At 41.7% G+C, this 15,596-nt stretch overlaps 1 protein-coding gene across 11 annotated transcripts in view; it reads left to right on the forward strand.

Annotated features, from left to right (window-relative positions):
• The window catches only part of FBXL2 (F-box and leucine rich repeat protein 2), a 177,833-nt gene that overhangs the window by 131,620 nt on the left and 30,617 nt on the right, over nt 1-15,596 (forward strand). For 9 of the 11 annotated variants that reach the window (XR_010599172.1, XR_010599173.1, XM_065587189.1 and 6 more), the window contains 3 exons: nt 6,156-6,216; nt 9,789-9,833; nt 10,613-10,669. Coding sequence is in view for 9 of the 11 variants with exons in the window: in XM_065587179.1 (XP_065443251.1) it covers nt 6,156-6,216; nt 9,789-9,833; nt 10,613-10,669 (163 nt within the window). In the remaining 2 variants the exon portion in view is untranslated. The remainder of the gene's footprint in view (nt 1-6,155; nt 6,217-9,788; nt 9,834-10,612; nt 10,670-15,596) is intronic. The other 2 variants (XM_065587181.1, XM_065587183.1) reach the window with 2 other exon arrangements.

The following is a 15,596-nucleotide window of genomic DNA, read 5'->3' on the forward strand; positions in this document are numbered from 1 at the left end:
TTGCTAACCACCTATGATGAGCTGCTCAAAACTACAAAAGAGGAGGTTATTTACTGTAACTGGAGCTTTCTTTGAGATGTGTGGTCCCTACTTGGATTCCAAACATGGGTGTACATGTGTACCCTGTGTCGGAGCCGGAACACTTTTTGTAGTAGTGTCCATTGAACCCAAACACATCGTCTGCAACCTCACACCCGAGTCTATAAGAGGTCATGCGGGTCGCTGCTGCTCCAATATCCCTCTAACCGGTAAGTAGTCCATAGCAGAGGTGATGGAGGGTGGGTATTAGAAGGCAAATAGGCCCATCTCAAGTTGGAGAAAGTAGTCCAGGAGGATAGGAATGGAGATGGAGTCTAGTGGGTGATGTTGTCAGCATGCCCAGGCGGTGAAACACTTCCATTTCGCCTGATAGCAGGCCCTAGTGGGCGGCCTCCTGCTGTGCTTGAGGATGTCATGCACTGACGTGGAACATGCTCTGCTTCCTTGCGAGCTCCATCCAAATACCAGGCCGTGGGATGGAGCGGGCACAGGTTGGGATGTCAGAGTTGGCCCTGCGCCTGTGTGAGGAGATCTGGGTGAGGGCAGAGGTGGATCCGGGGATGAGCAGAGAGGTGGAGGAGGTCCATGAACCAATATTGATGAGGCCAGAAGGGGACTATCAGTATGAACTTTCGTGGGTGAATGCCCACTTCATCAGACGCAGGCATTCGCCCACAAAAGCTTATGCTCCAATACATCTGTTAGCCTTAAAGGTGCCACAGGACCCTCTGTTGCTTTTTACAGATCCAGACTAACACAGCTACCCCTCTGATATTTGACATAGTATGAACGTCGCTCAATCCCATCAAATCTTGTACAGGAGGGGAATGGGCAGAAGGCATAGTGGACTTTGTTGGTCCAGGGCAGGAGAAAGTCAACGCCCTGTGAGTCCATCCCAAGTGCTGCTCTGGAACAAAAAAGGGGGAGTTTTTGGTTCTTGTTGGTTGCGAACAGGTCCCGACGCCAGGGGTCCCAGCAGTAGAATTCTGAGCGTAGTGTGGGATCATGTAGTTCCCACTCATGGTTAGCATAGAAGGACCTGCTAAGCATGACCTGCTGAGCATGTACGTGAGGGAGTTGCTGGTGTCTGGAAGGTACATGGCCTGTATCGTGACATTGTATCTGATACACCAGTTCCAGAGTTGGATGGCCTCCACATACAGAGGGGGCAACCTGACAGTGCCTTGCTTGTTGATATATAAAATTGCCACCATGTTGTCGGATAGCAGTTAAATGTGACGTGATCATATGAGGGGAAGGCCCTGGGCCATGTGAGCATCCAGGTGGGTGCCCCAACCCCTTATAGTTAGAGTGGTGCAGGAGGTGGGAAATGTAACAAGGTGCCTATCAGTACCGTGGACAGGTCAGTCTACCAGGTGAGGGAGGCCAGGACGAAACGGGAGAGGGACAGACTTGCAAGCGGTCTGTCTCCAGTTTGTAGATTGATTTGATCCATAGTTGAAGGCAGCGCATATAGAGGTGGGCATGGGGCATTACAGATGTGCAGGCTGCCATGTGGCCAAGGAAGGAAAGGCATTTGCAGATGCAGGTGTGTGGTTTGTGGCGTAAAGAGATGAGAGAAGTAAAGATGGTAAATCGATCTGCCAGGAGGAAAGCCTGACCCACGAGAGTGTGCAGGCATGCCCCAATAAATGTGATCTGTTGGGTAGGAACAAGGATGGACGTCTCCCCACTGATACAAATGCCCAGATTGGTGAGGATATCGCAAAGAATCTGGATAGCTCAGAGGAGGTGGTTGCGTGAAGTTGCCAGTAGGAGCCAGTCGTCTAGGTAGGGAAACACGGAGTGGCAGAGGCATAGCATGTGGGCTGCGACAATGGTGAAGACTTTTGTGAATACATGTGGATTGGGGACGATACCAAAGGGGAGGACATGGAACTGATAGTGGGAGTGACCAACCATAAAGCGGAGAAACTTCCAATGAGCCAGGTGAATATCAATGTGGAAATATGCATCTTTCACATTGAGAGCCATGAACCAGGCTCCGTGGGAGACAAAAGGGATAATGAGGGGAAGCATGACCATCCGGAACTTGAATTTTCATACAAACCTGTTGAGTATGGGGTGGCAGCCGCCTCCCTTCTTCAGAATAAGGAAATATGGGGAGTAAAAGCTGCAGCCCTGGAATGGAGGGGGATGGTAATGGTACCTTTCTGGAGAAGGGCATCTGCTTCCCCTCGGAGAAGATCTCCACAGCCAGTGTGGGGCAGGCAATGGGGGGAGGGAGAATGTGAGGAATTCTATAGAGTACCCCTGGTGAATGATGTCCAGTACACAGTGGTCTGTGGTGATCTTGCCCCAATTGTGGGCAAAGAGGGCAAGATGGAGGGGTAGGGAGACTTTTACGAGTCTTGGTGAGGGTGTCAAAATTGTTGCTTAGACTGACATAGCAGGAGGGTTGAGGGTGCGGAGGTTGTAGTAGCAGAATAATGGGGCTACTGAGCATGCTGATGATGGCTCTTGTTGTCTTTGGAAGTAGAGTGGGAAGAGGCTGGGGTGTAAATGCCAAGTGACCGCAGAGTGGCGCGAGAGTCTTTGAGTGAATGCAGGGACTCGTCCGTCCTGTCACTAAAAAGTTTCTGATTATTGAAGGGGAGGTCCTCAAGAGAAGTCTGGATGATTGGAGCAATGAGTCACGTCGGGGTACGACTCCGGTTGCCAGTGAGCGTGAGGTGGTGTCAGTGGCATCAACCACTGCCTGGAGGCTCACCTTAGTAACCAGTTTGCCCTCATCAAGTGTCTGGAACTAATGTTGTTTGTCTGGCAGAAGAAAACCCTGAAACTCGGAAAGTTTGCAGTACATGAGAAAGTTGTACTTTGCCAACATGGCCTTGTAATTGGTGATGCAGAATTGGTCCAGCTTCTTTGCCACTCTGTCCGGGGTGGGAGGTGTTTGTGAGGGTGGACTTCAGGTGTTGTTGGCAAGTGCATTCCATCGCCGTGTGAACCACCAGTGAGTTGGGAATGGGGAGGTGAAAAGGAAGTCTGTTCCTTTCAATGGAATGAAGTATCGCCACTCTGCCGCTTAGGAGTAGGGTGTATACCAGTGTATGCCAGACCAACTGTGCTGGTTGCAGCATGGCCCCATGGATGTGGAGGGCAGTGCGAGAGGGTCCCAGCAGTTTCAGGGTATTCTGGAGCTGGTTTCATGTGTCCTGGTCTTCCTCCACTGGGAGGCCAAGAGCTGCTGCTGAAGCAGGTTGTGGTATTGTTTATGGTCATCCAGAGGGAAGGCGGAATTAGTGTCTCGTCTGGTGACAACGAGGCTACAGTGGGGACTGGCAGTACTGATGGTACCGGCTGTACTGTAGCGTCCTCTGGTTCGTCGTCAACTGAGAAAGGTCTGGTATGTGGCCAGTTTGGTAAGAGGCTACCAGTAGTAGTCCACAGTCCTGGTAGTGGTCCCAAGAAGGCCAGTGAGGCCAAGTGTACAGGTTGCCAGGTATTGGCAGACCTCAGGGATAGTGGAGCCCGGGGTCGGAAGTTAGGTCATATACCAGTAGATAGGATGGTTAGCGCCTGGGATATGGGCTGTGAGATTGGCCGGGTGAGAATGAATGAGGGAATCCAACTCTGAAAAGTCTTCTGAGATGGAGGACAGGTCTAATAGGGGTGGAGCCGCTGGTGCAAGATGGGTGGAAGATATGCATCGTGCTGGGAAAAGACAGAAAGGTTCATCCACCAGAGAAGGGAGCTCAGTGGTGGATGGGGGACCAGGCAGTAGTGGGGAACCTGGGAACGTATGGGAGCAACAGCTCCGCAGTAGGCATCAGTGGTTCCAGGTGTGCAGGGAACCATGCGTGGTGACCTGGAGGGGCCCGGCATCATCACTGGTGCCAGAAGTGATAAGGGTGCTGGACCAGTGACTGGGGCCGGAGGTGACACCAGCGGATCACATCGGTACTTCAAGTTATGCTCCGTCTGGGGTTTCTTGGGAGCTGGAGCAGTCTGGTTGGTGCATGACTTTTCACCCGACTTGGCATGGCTCAGGAAGGCAACACTGTGTTTAGGGGCAGTCCCTGTTGGGGAGCCAACCTTATGCCCATGTCCATGTTTCTTATGCTCACAGTGGGCTTCTGCGGCTGCGGCAGTACCTCTGGGTTTGGCGCCTTGGAGGAAGATGGAGGATGGATGGTGGTGATTGGAGGTGATCTGCTGGTCTGGATCTGACTGCGCATGTGGGCGCATAAGTTCCTCCATTAGAAACCTATGGAGGCGAAATTCTCTCACTTCTCTCATTCTGAGCAGGAATGAGCGGCGGATGGAGCAGCAGGTGATGATGTGAGCTTTGCTGAGGCAGTAGAGGCACCGTTGGTGCTTGTCGCTCACAGAGAAGGAATGCAGGCATGAAGCACAGTTTTTGAAGCCGGCTAGCCGGGGCATAATCCCCGGAGGGGGGAATCTCCCTGATGGGGGAAGGGTCTAGTGAGGATCAACTAGGAATCTACATGGTAAACATCTGTATAAAACTATATATACTGGAAAAACAGACAAGCATCTCTTTTAGCAAGGCTAGAAGCACTGAGGAACAGGGATTCTGACTCTGGCCATGTGGTGATAAGAGAGAACTGGAGCGGTGTCAACCCTCACGGCCTCTGATAGCCTCAGATGCGAGCATATGGATGACCCACATGGATGTGCAGGTCAACGCAAACTACTACAAAAACTGCGCACCCATGTTTGGAATCCATATACGGACCATCACTTGAAGAAGAATGTGGGCCTGAGAAACCTATGAAGGACATATGGATGTTCAATATAGCCCTATTGATAGAAAAGGGTTCCTGTACTAAGAGAATATTTACTCAGCAACCCTGCTGGGAGAGAGATGAGATTTTGAGGCATTTCTGAATAGTGCTTTATGGTTAGTACTTTGAAAACTTATACTAGATGTGTAATGCATTATGGTAGAAACGCAAATTTTGATAGCCTACCTCTCAGCTTTGATACCTATGCTAGTTTCTCCTGAGCATGTTGCTAGACTAGTCTAACCAAGCCCTCTACACATTCTCAGGACCCAGAGAAGGTATGAATCCTGTAAGATCACATTTATCCAATGGATATGGGATGATATCCCTTTCCTCTTTGTCCATGAAGAGAAACACTTGAGTTCTAGCTACCTCTTAAACGCTATCTGTGGCTACATTTAGACAGAGAAATCTAAATCAGCAGTCTCTTAGTCTATTTCCTTTCTCTCTCCTTTATGAATTTTTCTGTCAAACATAAAGGAAGTGGCTGTTGTGTTGAATGGGGGACTTTGTGCTCGTGGTTACTCTGTGACATTCTCTCCTTGTTAGTCTCACTGCTCACTACTATCTGCTTAGTGTAAACCTGAACAAGGAAAGAGCAGAAGTACTACAATGAAAACCATACGTACTGGTATTATTTGTCAAAGTTTCCTTTTTTCTCTTATCTTGCTTCACTCACACCTCTCCTACGGGACTGCTTCTCAGGTGATGAGTTTTTTCCTAATATATTTCTATATTTGTTTCTGGAAGATTGAATCAGGTAGGTTTGGCTTTACGTTTTGGCTTTGACAGCTGTTTGTCTCCTTGCTTTCTGACACCTGAAGCCAAAATGCTTAATGTAAGAACCTGACAACAAATAGAACATTGGAGGCACATTGTGATGGCTTGACCTGCACTTTCCTAAATTCCTCCCTGTATACTCTTTCTGTACTCTTCCCCAACATAGAAACTCCACTTCTGTCTAATGAATTTATTTCTTTGTGTATCGGGAATAAGATGTGCAGTGAAAATGGTATTTTTCAAAATACAGTTTTGAGTATTACAATAAGTATATACATAGCCTTACAAGTACAAGAATTCACTGTAAATTTTTTTCTTTACAAATGTCCATAGGTATAATACTTAATTGTACATAATTTAATTCTGCTATGTAGCCTGAACATCTTTCTGATTAGCTGAATCAAAAATCAGTCCTGCCTTTTTTAAAATTGCAAAATGGACTTATGAGTTTGGTTCAAATCAGTTTTATGTTACAACATATTGACAATAGATTTAAATAAAAAGAAGTAATTGCTTTTCATTACTGTATCACTAATATTATTATGTTGAAAACAATTATTTTTTCAGGATTTTGGAAGCTGCAAGGTGTTCCCACCTGACAGATGCAGGTTTTACACTTTTAGCACGGGTAAGGATTATTTTAAAAATGTACAGTTTACCTAATTTTCACTGCTACCGTACATATCTGAATGTATCCAGTCATGTTGGGGATGATGAAAAGAAAGTAGAGTAGACGAGAGGTCCCTTAGAGGAGGTGGCCAGGAAAGAACCAAAATAATTGATTTTATTTCTGGAACGTATTTACAAATAACTGGAGCTTGGAATATTTTTTACAGTGGATTTCTTCCTTCCCCGCCCCTGCTCTTTTTATTTTTTTCTAAAAAGTATTTAAATTTAGTCACCTGTATTTTTCATATATAGAAAAATAATTTTAAAGCCTATAACTATAAAATATAATGCAAGCAGGCTTCCTAAGTACAGAAAGTCTCCTTATAGCAGATTGTTCTGTGTATCAATTATTGCTGCAAAATATATCTAGATAATATTTTCAGTTAAGCCTTAACTCATGCCTGTTGACTTCAGTGAGACTTCTGTAGCGTTTAAAGTTAGAAGCAGACTTACTGTGTTGATTAAGGGCCTGGATGGAACTGAATATTTAAAGGGAAAAGGTTTCTGTTTTAATGGATCTAATTTTTGTTTCACTCTTTTATAAAATTGTGTAAGGTTTATTTTAAATAAAACGAAGCACAAAAATGTTTTTATTTAAATAGAAGTCGTGTAACAAACATTTGATATGAACAAGAGCTATTTTAGTTCCATGGGCATAGCGGGCAGTTGGCGGGTATTCTCTAGACCTTTGGAACATGCTTCCTTATCAGGGCTGTAACATCCCGAATTTGTTAGCATGTGCAGCAAGATGCACCTTTTCCCCTGGCTTGTGAGGAGATGAGGGTTCGGCAGGGCTGGATAATAGTTCTGTGTGAACTATATGGGGAGGTCAGTTAGTTCTTCTTGTATTTATATTTTCTCTGGGTTATTTGATTTTATTGCAGTAATTTGGGGGCCTGTTAAGTATTTCTTTCCCACATTATGGCTTGTTCCATACAAGTACTCAGACAACACTGCTGCTATGTTCCGCCTTAACAAGCATGGAGGTACCAGGTCAGACCTCTTTTGCCAAGAAGCAATGAACCTCTGGTCTTTTTGCATCAAGAACAAAATTATGCTCAAAGCATCTCACCTTCCCCAGTGTCAGAACTGTCTAGTGTACCATTTCAGGAGATTGTTCAGAAGAGATTACAAATGGTCCCTTCAGACCTGACATAGCAAAGTCCATTTTTCAGATGTGGGAAATGCCAGAAATGAACGTGGTTATTACCTGACAGCACAGGAAATGTCACTAGTTCTGTTTCAGGATGAGTGTCGGTTCAGGGTCCGTATCAGATGCCTTTCTACTATCCTGAAAGGGGAAACTTTTTAACGCTTCCCTCCCACCACCCAAGTCCCTGTGGTGCTGAGAGTGGTGGGCAAACTCAGGCAAGATCATGCTGTTTAATTTTGATAGCAGAAGCCTGGCCTGGACAGCACTGGTTTTCAGACCTGTTGAACCTTTCAATTCGAGATCCCATAATCCAGGGATGGCCAACCTGAGCCTGAGAAGGAGCCAATGTACACTGCCAAAGAGCCACAGTAATATGTCAGCAGCCCCCAATCAGCTCCCACTCCCAGCACCTCCCACCCACCGGCAGTCCCGCCGTCTCCCCGCACCTCCCAATCAGCTGTTTTGTGGCGGGCAGGAGGCTTTGGGGGTGGAGGGGAGGAGCGAGGGCACTGCAAGCTCAGGCGAGGGGGGACTGGGGCAGGGCCTGTGGCAGAGCCAGGGGTTGAGTAGTGAGCACCCCCCGGCACATTGGAAAGTTGGCACCTGTAGCTCCAGCCCCGGAGTCGGTGCTTATACAAGGAGCCGTATATTAACTTCTGAAGAGCCGCATGTGGCTTCAGAGCCACAGGTTGGCCACCCCTGCCATAATCCTTCCTCAGGTTCCAGACATAGTTTCCCAGAACCAGGGCCAAACTGCATTCCAGCCCTCTGAGCCTGCACCTGATTGGTTATGTTTAGTGGTTAACTACTCACAAGTCTACTTGTTCTATTGCAATGTGAAACATGCTTTTGAATAGCAGAAAGCCCTCCACCAGGTATACTTCATAAAATGGAAGATGTTCTCTGTGTGGTCCCAGCAGAAAGTTACCTTTCATTTATGGGTTCCCATTCAGTTTATTCTTCATTACCTGCTTCACCTAAAGGAGAAATGTCTTTCTGTCAGTGCCTTGAGGATTAATCTGGCTGCTATCTTAGCCCTTTCATCTATAGGATAGTGGAATCCTGTTTTCTTCAACCCTATGATTATAAAGTTCTTGAAAGGTTTGGATAGGCTTTTCCCACGTATTTGAGACACAACTCCATCCTGGGATCTAAATTTGGTTCTCTCAGTTTTAATGGGGCCTCCTTTGAACCTATTGCTACGTGCTCATTGTTTCACCTCTTGATGAATGTAGCATGCCAAGTAGCTATTACTTTGGCCAGGAGCACTTCAGGCTTTGATGGCTGACCTTCCTTAGATGGTATTTTACAAGGACAAAGTTGGTTTGCATTCACACCCTAAATTTCTCTCAGAAGCGCTTTTGGATTTTCATATTCATCAGACTGTACTTACCAACTTTTTCCCTCCAAACCTCACTCATGCAAAGTTGAGGAAAAGCTCCATACTTTAGATGTTTGCAGAGCTGTGGCTTCCTGTCTGGACAGGACTAAAGAGTTTAGGATACTGCAGTTATTAGCCTCTTTTGCTGATAGGGTGAAAGGGAAGCCCGTTACATTACAGAAGATCTCTTCCTGGATCTCCTCCCTCCCACATCCGTGTTATGATATTGCCAATGTTCCATGACCTCAGAGTGTTTTAGCATGCTCTGCAAGAGCTCAAGCAGTTTTGGCTGCTTTCCTGGGTCATGTTCCCATCAGTGACATTTGCAAGACTGTCTCTTGGTCATCTGTTCATATGCTCGTTGCTCATTATGCTCTCTCCCAGGCCTCTAGTTACAATGCTAGGTTTGGGAGAGTGGTGCTGCAGTCCTTGTTTAAGTAGACTCTGATACTCTCCTTCATCAGACTCCTATGAGCCACTTAATGTGAAATGGACATGTGCAATCACTCAAAGAAGAAAACACAGTTCCGTACTTGTTCAGTAATTATTGTTCTTTGAAAACTATTGTTCCCGTGTTCATTCCATGACCTTCCCTCCTTCCCTTCTACATTGGAGGCACAGCAAATACTGGCTTCCAGTGTCAAGGAACTGAGGGAGGAGTCAGGGCAGCTCCATATTTTTATACTTTCATCTAGCAGCACAAGCATGCAGAGATCACATGTGCTGCCCCGACAGGTCATACCTAAAGTGGTATGGACATGTGCAACGCATCTTAAAGAACAACAATTACCAAACAGGTATGTAACCATTTTTATAATGGCAAAAGCCAGCATGGATGCCTGAAACACTGTAGTAACCAAATATTCTTTCTCCCTTTGTCTGTGACCCAGTATTAATGGTGATGCGGTTAGGACCACCCATTAGAATTCAAGATCAAACTACCACCCTTCCTCTTACTTGTGGTATTTTTTTTGTTCTTATTATTTTAATTTTTTAGAATTGCCACGAACTGGAAAAGATGGACTTAGAAGAGTGCATTCTGGTGAGAATCCGTTTTACAAGGCGTATTCATCATAAGTCCATTATAAGAACCTGTAAAGCCATTCAAAACATCGGTGCTTTGTGGTTTTTTTTTTTTTTTTTTTTACCAATGGGGGAATTCCAAATTCTAATGTTTCTGATAGTAAATGCAGATAATTATTGGGAGGTCTGTATAAAGGGGAATTCAAAGAAAGGTGATTACAAACATTTATCCATTTCCCAGAGAAGTCTCTAATAGACCAGTTGATATCAGAACCGTCATCTGGCAGAGAGCAATACCTAACTTTGATGTAGAGATTGGGTTACAAACCTGTTGTTTATGGTATCAAATGATAAAAATGAGCAAAGGAACAAAACATGGCAGAATTTACTGGACCATTAAGAAAGTCTATAAAACCCTCTCTGCTGGAAAAAAAGGTGGTGGGTTTTTTTTCCATCTCACGTCCTCTCTGACAATTGGCAAGATGACAAATCTATCCAAATAGCTTGGTGATAGACTAAGTTCAATTCAGCATGTAGTGACTGTTTTCCTACATTTTAAGCTCTTCATCCATCTGTTCAGATAAAATTTGGGAAAAGGGGACAACTTTATTTTTTTATCCTCTTTATGGGTTTATAGATCAGAAGGGTATGAATGGAATAAAATTAAACCCAAGTGTACATGTTCAGCTACTTGAACAAAGTGGATTTTTTTTCAGCTAGTCAGCTCTATTATTATGTATAAGCCAGTCTATAACTTTGCATTTATGTAGCCAATTGTTTGGTTTCTTCTCGTCCTAGATAACAGATAACACATTGATACAACTTTCTGTTCACTGTCCTAAACTGCAAGCATTGGTGAGTTTAACTCTTATAATATATCTATTAATAATAAGGATTGGCTCTCAGCCTGTAGCTACTAGTTTTTTGTTGTGTTACAACACTACAATTTATACTTTTTTATAAAATATGTTTTAAATTAAGCTTATTTCTAAGACTATTTTAAATATGGCATCAAGTACTGTAAGTAGATCGTCTAAAAGCAATCCACGAATCCCAATATAATCAGAAAAATGGCTTAAATGTTATAATGAACCTGTAACCATCCTTTACTCGTGAGCAATTAGTCAGAATAAAAAGCTACATGAGACAGTTTAAAAATATTTAAAGATGCTCTCTTACATATTTTATCTCTAAAGATTTTTCTAGGAAATCATGAAATTTTAATATACAGTATATTTTGAAACAGATCAAATGATTAATTAGAAAAAGGGTAATTGCTTAGCAAAATTGTATACAGATATGGCCCAATCCTGTGAACAGTCATGTGTGTGATTTTCGCAGCAGTGGGTTTATAGTAGCTGTCAGTTTTTGTTGCCTACCATTTTCAAAAGTGACTAGGTATTTTGGGTACCTCATTTTTAAAGAATCCAACTTGAGATATTTAAATGGATCTGATTTTCATAGGGTGGTGCTCATTTTCTGAAAATCAGGCCACTTAAAGTGACTCAGATTGGCCACTTTGAAATTGAGGTACCCCAAATCACTAGTGGGTTTTGAAAATTTAGGCCTGGGCATTTGGAGCCAACTGTCACACTACCATTTGGCATAAGGAAGGGTGTTGTATTTCATGTGTGGCAGGTCACTGTTCATTATGATATACTGCCTTAAATCTACCTGAAGAAAATAGATATACTTTCTAATCTATGCTTAGGAGGGATTAAGGAAATGTTTACTTCTTTGTTAATTGCGTAGCCATGTCATTGACTTCCTCCACACCCTCAGCTCGAGGAAGTGTGTTACTAAGGCAGCAGCAGGCTCAGGAAGAGATTTGACTTTAAAAAGGAACTGTATCCACTGCTATCTGCAGATTAATCATCCCATCCCATCCTATTCCTAGGTCATAATTCCACACATTGTATGCTTCACTTCAGTGAATGAAGTAGTCTACCAATAGACAAGGAACTGTTTACATGTCAGTCTTTATAAGAATATGTTTGCCTATATGTGCCACGGTACTGAAAATGGCTTCAGTCCCATCTCTGAATCTTCATAGGATCGTTTATATCCAAAGATATTTTAAACTGCACAAATCTGGGTCAGTCAATCCAAAATGTTTATTGGTTTCCTATTAAATAGTGAACTTTAACATACATTGTAATTTAGCAATCCCATTCAGCAGAGGGAATCTACTTTATAAAGAATTACGATTCCATTTGATAGTCTCATTGTAGCCTTACTTAGATTAATCATTTGACAGTCTATTTGGTATGACTAGAGATAGCATTTTATAAAGAACTCTTGATAAAGCCATCTGTCCTTGGGGCTGGGAACGATATGCTATAGCATCACTTACTTGAAATAGAAAGGAAAGTTTAGAAATAAAACTCAGTTTAGGGATCAAAATGAATGGAGAGGAGTAATTACTATAGAAATTACAGTATTGTATTCTTTTTGATATCATAATCCCATTTATAACCAGTCCTCCTCAGGTACATACAAGAATTTTTTGTGCCTCTCCCAGTACTTCAAAGGAGACATAGAAATCAGCAATTATGGTTTATGGATGTTATTCCTCCTTTAACAACCTACTTCACAGGTATTAGGATTGTGATATCCTGTGCCTCAGACAACCTGCTGACCTACTTGAAGGTCACAGTCTATCGGCTGAGAACTGGTACAATGTTAATATATATATTATGGCACCTTTATAGTACAGAAACCATGTATCCTGTGATTGTTTAGAAATAAAAATTCAATTTCCTGCCCAATGCTATCCTGTGTGTAGCAGAGAACATTACAAAATGTTCAGGCAGATTGTGTGGAGAACACCATCAGGTGAATTGGAAAAAACATTAAAAAAAAAAAAAAAAAAGCCCACTAATCTTAATTTAAAGTTTTAAATTAATTCACTTGAGCTGTGCTGTGAACTCTTTGTGATTGCTTTCTGTGAACATTTATCCAATTGAGTGTTAGTGACACAAATATTTACAAAGTGCATTTCAAAGTTGCAGAAATCAAATTTTAAATTCACCAGTGTTTCCTTACAGAACAAATCAGGGAACAGAGACACAAACTTACTTGGCAGAATTCAAATACTCCAATACTTTATATAATCAATTTGTAGACGTTCAGAAGCATTTGACAGTTTTATGTGATTTTTTTTAAACAAACAAATACACCAGAGAAATTGTAATTGGTCTATGGATATTCCATCAGCAGAAAAAGAAGCTTATCTCTTCAGTTATTTTGTTTGCTAATAATTTGTTGTTCAGCTAGCTCAACAAACTTTGTCTTAATTTGATTTGTACCTAACATTTATTTCTAAATAGCAAACCAAAAAGTTGACCAGCCCTCTGTATTCTAAGATTTTAAACTGTAAACCTGACGCTTTCTATCTTGTTAACTATTTCAACCAGATTATCAAGTCTGAAGTATCTTGTGCTTTAATACAGAATATTACATTAGGTATGTTTGCTTCATAAAGTCTCTGAATTTAGCTGTACATTCTGTATTGTCTTACTCAGTTTCAAGTCACTGGAGTACAATCTCTCGGGAAAGCTGAATTTATAAGCTGCTTATTTCCTAGGATGTGAAACTCTCTTAATTAGCCAGTAGACTGATACAATAGCCAAAAGGTCACATTTGTCTTCATATAAACTTCCTTCCTTCCTTCCTTAAAACCACAGGTTTGTTATAAATAGACTTTGCGGTGGGGGACACAAACCCCCATGCTTTTAACCTTTAGACTCCTGATAATTTCAAGGTTGCCAGCCAAATAAGTGCTCAGGAGGATATGTATACAAGTATATACAGAGAGAAGGCAAACAAGAGATCTAAAACATCCAAAGACTGAACAGGAGCTAAGAACGTAAACACAGACCTTAAGATAAGAGTTCACAGGAGTAAGCACTTTCATTTTGTGACTTTTAAAAAATAATAATATATGCATACATTACATGATGTTCTAATACAAAACACACTGCACCCTGTTGGGTGAAGAAAATGAAAATACAACGTGAAGCAGCTGGAATTGAAGGGGAAATGCTGAGATGGTTCCTCTGGAGAAGTGGATGAAATCCCCCTTCTCTCCATCAGACTGATTCAGTGAAAGTTCTAGAGCTGGAGAGTTCTGAGTCCTCCCTCTCTTTCTGGTCTCTGTTCTTCCTTTGCAACTTTGAGTAAGGGGAAAAACAGATGAGGAGGAAGCTAATCTTAAGGATATACAGGCTAGTGTATGCCTGTTAATGGCCAAGAATTCTTCATAAACCAAAGCAAGTAAGCGAAAGGGTTTGCCACAGCAGGATGGATTGATTTAAATCAGAGGTGGTCAAACTGGGGGGCAGGGAGCAAGAGGCAAGAAGCTTTAGGGGGGAGAAAAAAAACATGTTGTGCACATTTTACCCACAGCAATGAATAACTAGCAAAGCTGATTCCTCCAGAAATAGTCATCATTTGCTACGATACGGTGTGTACATTTAATTGTAAGCATTGACCACAATCAGTTTTGCATTTGCTCTTATTACAGTGGATCGTTGGCTCTGTTTGAATCAATGCTTTACTGTTTTTAATATGTAGTGAGCTGCATGTTGATTTTTTTTAAAACAGTCTATGTACTTGTGTGGCAGGGGGAGCGTAAACTACTACAGACACAAAGGGGGGCACAATCAAATAAGTTTCAGAACCACTGATTTAAATCAAAAAGTTTCAAATTATCAATGTAAATCATGATTTAAATAAGCAACTTTAATTTATTTCAGTTGTGATTTGTAGTTCTAATTTTTTTAAATTATTTTGCTAAACAAAGGTTCATTACCAATAAAGGTTGGTAACTATTAAAATATGTTGTTTGCAACTATAAACTTCACGCTAAATTAGGTGCTTCTTTTTGTTAATCATGAGGATGCAATTTATCTATATGCCTTTATTTAAGCAATTTTATAGCTTAATTTACCTTTATTCAGATTCTTAATTTTTACATTTTTAATAGAAAATGATGATTGGTGCATTTCTTATTTACTAGATGGCTAATTTTTAACTTATTGTATACAGTGTAGTTGTAGCCATGTTGGTCCAAGGATACTAGAGACACAAGGTATGGTTGAGGTAATATCTTTCAGTGGACTAACTTCTGTTGGTGAGAGAGACAAGTTTTCAAGCCACAATGAAAGAAAGATATTACTTAATCTATCTTGTCTCTCTAATTTTTAACTTGTCAACCTCTATTTGGATGGAAATTCAAATTCAATTAAAATACACAATTTAATTTTTTTAATAAATAAAACTACCTTAAAAGTGCTGAATACATAAGAAAAACAGTTTATCAAAACATGTTTTCTATTTAAAAGTGATTTATTAAACAAAGGAAATATCTGTAGTTAATTAATTGAACTGCTTCTTTCTAGTTACTGTGTCCTTCAGATTTTAGAACTGATAGATCTCATTCTTTCACATCTAATTTTTATTCATTGATAGAAGAGGAAAATAAGCTTTTCTGTTTTTTTAGCTCTCATTTGGTTTCTTAACTTTGAATGAACTAGCCATTGAACTGAACTTGTTGAATAAATGGAAATGAAGCAAATATACTCTCTGTATCCGCAGAAGAGACTATTGCTGTCAAAAGTTGACTAGCACTTTAACAAACTCTGGTTCCAGGTGCTTAGCCAGTGATTTCCCCCAGTTCAGTGGTTTGACTTTCTTTAACTCTTGGCAGAAAACATACAAATAATATTAAGCAGTATTTAATTTAAATGATTTTAAAATTATAGTAAATGTAGTGTTATTA

Source organism: Chrysemys picta, chromosome 2 (assembly GCF_011386835.1).
Source record: "Chrysemys picta bellii isolate R12L10 chromosome 2, ASM1138683v2, whole genome shotgun sequence".
NCBI lineage: Eukaryota > Metazoa > Chordata > Testudines > Emydidae > Chrysemys > Chrysemys picta.